This window comes from Lolium perenne, chromosome 7, assembly GCF_019359855.2.
Source record: "Lolium perenne isolate Kyuss_39 chromosome 7, Kyuss_2.0, whole genome shotgun sequence".
In the NCBI taxonomy this organism is placed as follows: domain Eukaryota; kingdom Viridiplantae; phylum Streptophyta; class Magnoliopsida; order Poales; family Poaceae; genus Lolium; species Lolium perenne.
The window spans coordinates 261,436,516-261,441,561 of NC_067250.2; the positions used below are offsets into that span (position 1 = coordinate 261,436,516).

Consider the following 5,046-nt stretch of genomic DNA (forward strand, 5'->3'; position numbering starts at 1 on the left):
ACAGCTCGATGATCCCTACTACACGCAGGTGTCCATTCATCGATCTAGCCGATCTAAAGGTACAAATTAATATATTTGTATGCAGCAACTAGCTAGGAGTAGAATCTAAAGCTGTGGCGTATGAACCTCGTTTATGAGCCCACCAATCCTTGGAATGTTTCAGATTCGATCCCTCTCATGCTGCTTAGCCCACCAAAAAAAAAACTCACTCCCGCCACAGTCCACGCGATAAAAGACAACGCCACCCTTGCCGCCACCTTTCCCCTTCTACATAGTTAGAGAGAGAAGAATTGCGAGGAGAGAGAAAATGCCTACTCTCTCTCTCTCTTTCTCTCTATCTCATCTGTGAGTTTGCATAGTGCATCTAGTAGGCTATGGCTGACATTAGTACTGTAGTACCGTAGCTGGTTGCTGGTGATGGTGCTGCTGTGTTCTCTCGTCTCTCACTCACTCACACAACCTAGCTAGCAGCAGCGGCATACTTGTGTATTTTTGGCAGATGATGTCCTGTCAAGGAAGCTGCGAGCCCAGATGCTGCCGCTGGACGTGCGCCCTCATCATCCCTATTAAACCCACCCAGCGATGCGCGCCCTCCTGCTCCTCCGTATCCGTCTTCTCCTCCACCTCCGGCCGCTCCTAGTACGCGGCGGCCGACGAAGAGAAAGAAATGATCGGCTCACTCCACTCCTCCTCGTCCTCCGACACCGACAGCAACAGGAACAACAGCGGCGGCGAGGGGGAGGCTTCTTTGCATGGTGGCTTCGGGCGCACGGTCTCCGCGGCGGTGCCGTCCACGCGTGACCTCGTGCTAGCCTGCGCCGACCTGATGCAGCGCGGGGACCTCGCCGCCGCGCGCCGTGCCGCGGAGATTCTCCTCTCCGCTGCGTCCCCGCGAGGCGACGCCACCGACCGTCTCGCCTACCACTTCGCCCGCGCGCTCGTGCTCCGCGTGGACGCCAAGGCCGGGCTGCCCTTCTCTCCGAGGTCGCCTACCGGGGCGGCGCCGGCGCCGTCCGGTGCTTACCTGGCGTTCAACCAGATCGCGCCGTTCCTGCGGTTCGCGCACCTGACGGCCAACCAGGCCATCCTGGAGGCCGTCGACGGCGCGCGCCGCGTCCACATCCTCGACCTCGACGCCGCGCACGGCGTGCAGTGGCCACCACTCCTCCAGGCGATCGCCGAGAACGCAGACCCGGCGCTGGGCCCGCCCGAGGTCCGCATCACCGGCGCCGGCGCCGACCACGACACGCTCCTCCGCACCGGCAACCGCCTCCGTGCCTTTGCCCGCTCCATCCGACTCCCCTTCCACTTCACTCCGCTACTCCTCTCCTGCGCAAGCAGCACGCACCACGTCGCCGGCTCCAGCACCACTCCGAGCGCCACCGTAACGAGCCTGGAACTGCACGCCGACGAGACACTGGCCGTGAACTGCGTGCTGTTCCTGCACAAGCTCGGCGGGCAGGACGAGCTCGCGGCTTTCTTGAAGTGGGTCAAAGCCATGGCCCCCGCCGTGGTGACCGTCTCCGAGAGGGAGGCGAGCGGCGGAGGGATCGACCCCATGGAGGAGCTCCCGCGCCGGGTCGGGGTGGCCATGGATCACTACTCGGCGGTGTTTGAGGCCCTGGAGGCGACGGTGCCGCCAGGGAGCCGGGAGAGGTTGGCGGTGGAACAGGAGGTGCTGGGCAGGGAGATTGAGGCCGCAGTGGGGAGCACCGGCGGGAGGTGGTGGCGAGGACTCGAAAGGTGGGCCACCGCCGCACGCGTCGCCGGGTTCGCCGCGCGGCCTCTCAGCGCGTTTGCCGTGTCGCAGGCGCGGCTGCTGCTGCGGTTGCACTACCCGTCGGAGGGCTACCTCGTGCAGGAGGCGCGCGGCGCATGCTTCCTCGGGTGGCAGACGCGGCCTCTGCTGTCCGTGTCGTCGTGGCACTAGCTGCAATTGGCGCTGACGCCTCCTACTCTCGATCTGTGCATGCATGCCGGCCGGCAACGACATTCTCCGGTGGCCTAGGGTTTGCTTGCTCACCGCCATATATATATAGAGCTTATATTATATATGAACATGATCGATGTGCATTGGTGCAATAATATTCGCTGCTTAATTAGTATAAGATCTCGTGTTGATTTTGGAGGATGAAATAGTTGTGGGTGCTCAAGGAGGAAGAAACCCTAACCCTAGATATATCCGTGATGTCAGTCTTTCATTTCCTGCACCTGCGCGCGGAGCTAGTTGGTTAATTGTTGTTGCTTGAGTTGAGGCTTTGCCGGGGATCACATTGGATGAAGTGAAGAGCTGCTGTTGTTGCTACTACAACTGAATAGTACCATCAAGGCGGCATCAACTCCATCTGGTTTTCTCTATTTTTCCTCTTGCTAGCATGTTAATCTATCTCAGTAGTTCTTGTTGGATTATATATAGTTTTAGGGAGATTTTGTCTATATGATTGTTGGACCTAATGCACTAGTATTTGTTATTTTTTCATATGAGGATTTGTTGCTAGTATTGCTTTTGTTCTCAACATTATTGTGCTATTTAGGTGAGATGTACGTGTGATCTTGCACGGCCATCAATTCTTTTACAAGTCAAATTCTTTTATTCTATCTACAACAAAAATCTTATATTCATCCATATAGTTAATTCTCGGTCAAGGAGGTTAGGAGGATCTTCTAGCTCTATAGCTCACTTGCACGGACTCATATATACTATAATCCTACATTTGACTTGAATGTTGGTGCTTGATGCCGTTGTTTGTATTTATAACTAATCATGCGTGCTTTGGCCAGCACTAACTATAAACTAGTGTCCCGTAGTTTTGGTAGGTTGTTTGTGTGGGAGTAATGATCACTCCCGTGCTGTGTGTTGCAACTTGCAACGGGTTAACAAATTATATAGGCAAATTTTTATAAGATGCTAACCAACCTAGTATTTTTCTAACATGCCTTGGCAAAAATAAAATGGTGTGTCTCATCTCCTGCCCAAGGAGAAGGGGGTTTGTGTTCTTGTTTTCTGTGTCTCATGCCCCATATATGCTGGTAAGCTGTCTTTGGGAAGGCATGGCATGATCCCATGCATCAATGCCACCCTAAACCCTGCCCCCTGTCCCCTCAAACAAAATCATGGGATTTCTCAAAACCAGGCCACCACTTTTGGTGGCCAACTTGCTCCCTTAATCTCTCTCTTTCTCTCTCCTTGCCCCTCTCCATCTCTCTGCTTGCTGTGTTAGTTGCCTCTTTCTCCAAGAAAAGATCATTCCCTTTTGGAAGGACCCATGTTCCTCTCTCTCCTTTGCCTTGGGATCTTTGCATGCATGCCTTCTTAATTGGGTCCGAAAGGGAGTCATGCCATGCCCTACATGATTCCACGGCTAGCTGCTTGTCTGTCATGTTTTAAAAAAGTTGATTTGTCTAAGAGACCTGTGGACATTTGTATTTTGGTTATTAAGATATGTATTTTATTAATGGGTACATTTTATAAGATTTGCATGCATCCTTCCTTATTCTTCTTTAGGGTGACTTTTTCATGAATGGGATACCAGCTCTATGTAGATCCTATATATGTATAATACCGGATCTCTTTAGCATGCCTTTTGCTGGAACAAAATCTAGTTTGTGCTCACAAAAGATCCGAAATTTGATTGCTTGTATGCCCATCACATTCTTTTTGATATCATTCTAAGCATTAGCATTGGGGAGCATCATATTTCGTTGCTTTTACTAGCGTGGTCAGCAATCTTCTTTCATGATTTCATATGATATTTGCACTTGGCTCATTGTACAACATTCAAATGAAAACGGCCGGATATAGCTAATTAAATATATGTCGGTCCATACATCTATTACAGATGGATGGGCCAACGGGCCGTGCATGCACTGTACTAGGAAATTTGTTTTCATAATTTCTCTTGTCACATCATCACTTTTTCAACCCCTAAAAAATCATCACTTTTTCTGTATTTTGCATCAAACTAATTATTTTCTATAATAAGGACGCGTGCACCACACACGATTTATTACAACTCCTAGCGTCAGATAACTCTGATAAATCTACGTACGGTTTAACTTATGCTTTACAAGCTGTGTGGTATGTTCCCCTTTTCGAGAAAACAAACTGTGGTATGACATTCTGACCAAACTGAACCTGAGTGAGCAAAGCTAGCTGCTACACTGCAAGCCTTGCCCATGATGCATGGCGCACTTGGATGCATCAACCTAATTCTGTAACGGGAGCAACCATTTAAATTGGTCAAGGAAACGTTAGCACAATGCATTAGCACGTGTGTCAATTTTCCTTTTGCATGTTTGCACCTTGACTTTCTATCCGTCAATTCTCATACCATATGTGCTATTTCTAAATATCTGGTTTTGACTTAAACAAGAGTCATGCGTGTTTGCACATTGTTTAATAATGGCATACTTTTAAAATATACTCATTTTTGGTTCTGAGGTTATATTAGATATGCGATTTGGGTATGTTTATGTCTCGATCAATTGATAATTTCTTAAATATCTAGTATCACCTAGAAAGGTGCAACTCCATTTTGGTGGAAAGTACAACTTTCACTTTTTTCATTAGAATGAGGTTGCACTTGTGTGTATCAGTTGACACTTAGGAAAATCCTCTCGATTGAAACTGTAGCAAAGCCAGCATTTTTTTGTCCACAAGCTTTTTTCTGCGGCTATATACTTAAAAGATAACTGCCGGACGTAAACCTAACAAACAAAATCTAACTAACAAGATTTTCTAGCCCCGCAAAAAAAACAAGATTTTCTGACCTTGTGAATAAGTGATCCCATACAATACAAGTAAATACATGGCCACGTCATTTTTTACTTTGCTTATTTGTGTCTAAGCAATGTGCACTGGACAATGGTTACCCCAACCATCCATGTTTCCCTCACAAAGAGTGACAAGGATGATATGCCTGTAGTTAAGCCTGTCTTTAATTGTCTTCCAACCAAAGTGCATGCATGTGACACTTTCTTTTGCAGAAAAATATGAATATACACTATCTACCCTTCTAATGATCACACATATATGCACCATGCATT

General features: G+C 48.7%; 1 protein-coding gene across 1 annotated transcript; it reads left to right on the plus strand.

Moving 5' to 3' along the window:
* The first annotated feature begins 280 nt into the window (after nucleotides 1-280).
* LOC127313023 (protein MONOCULM 1) lies at nucleotides 281-2,249 on the plus strand. The gene has a single exon (XM_051343558.2). It carries the CDS (start codon nucleotides 668-670, stop codon nucleotides 1,928-1,930), a length of 1,263 nt encoding a protein of 420 aa, XP_051199518.1. The 5' UTR covers nucleotides 281-667; the 3' UTR covers nucleotides 1,931-2,249.
* Nucleotides 2,250-5,046: the final 2,797 nt, after the last annotated feature.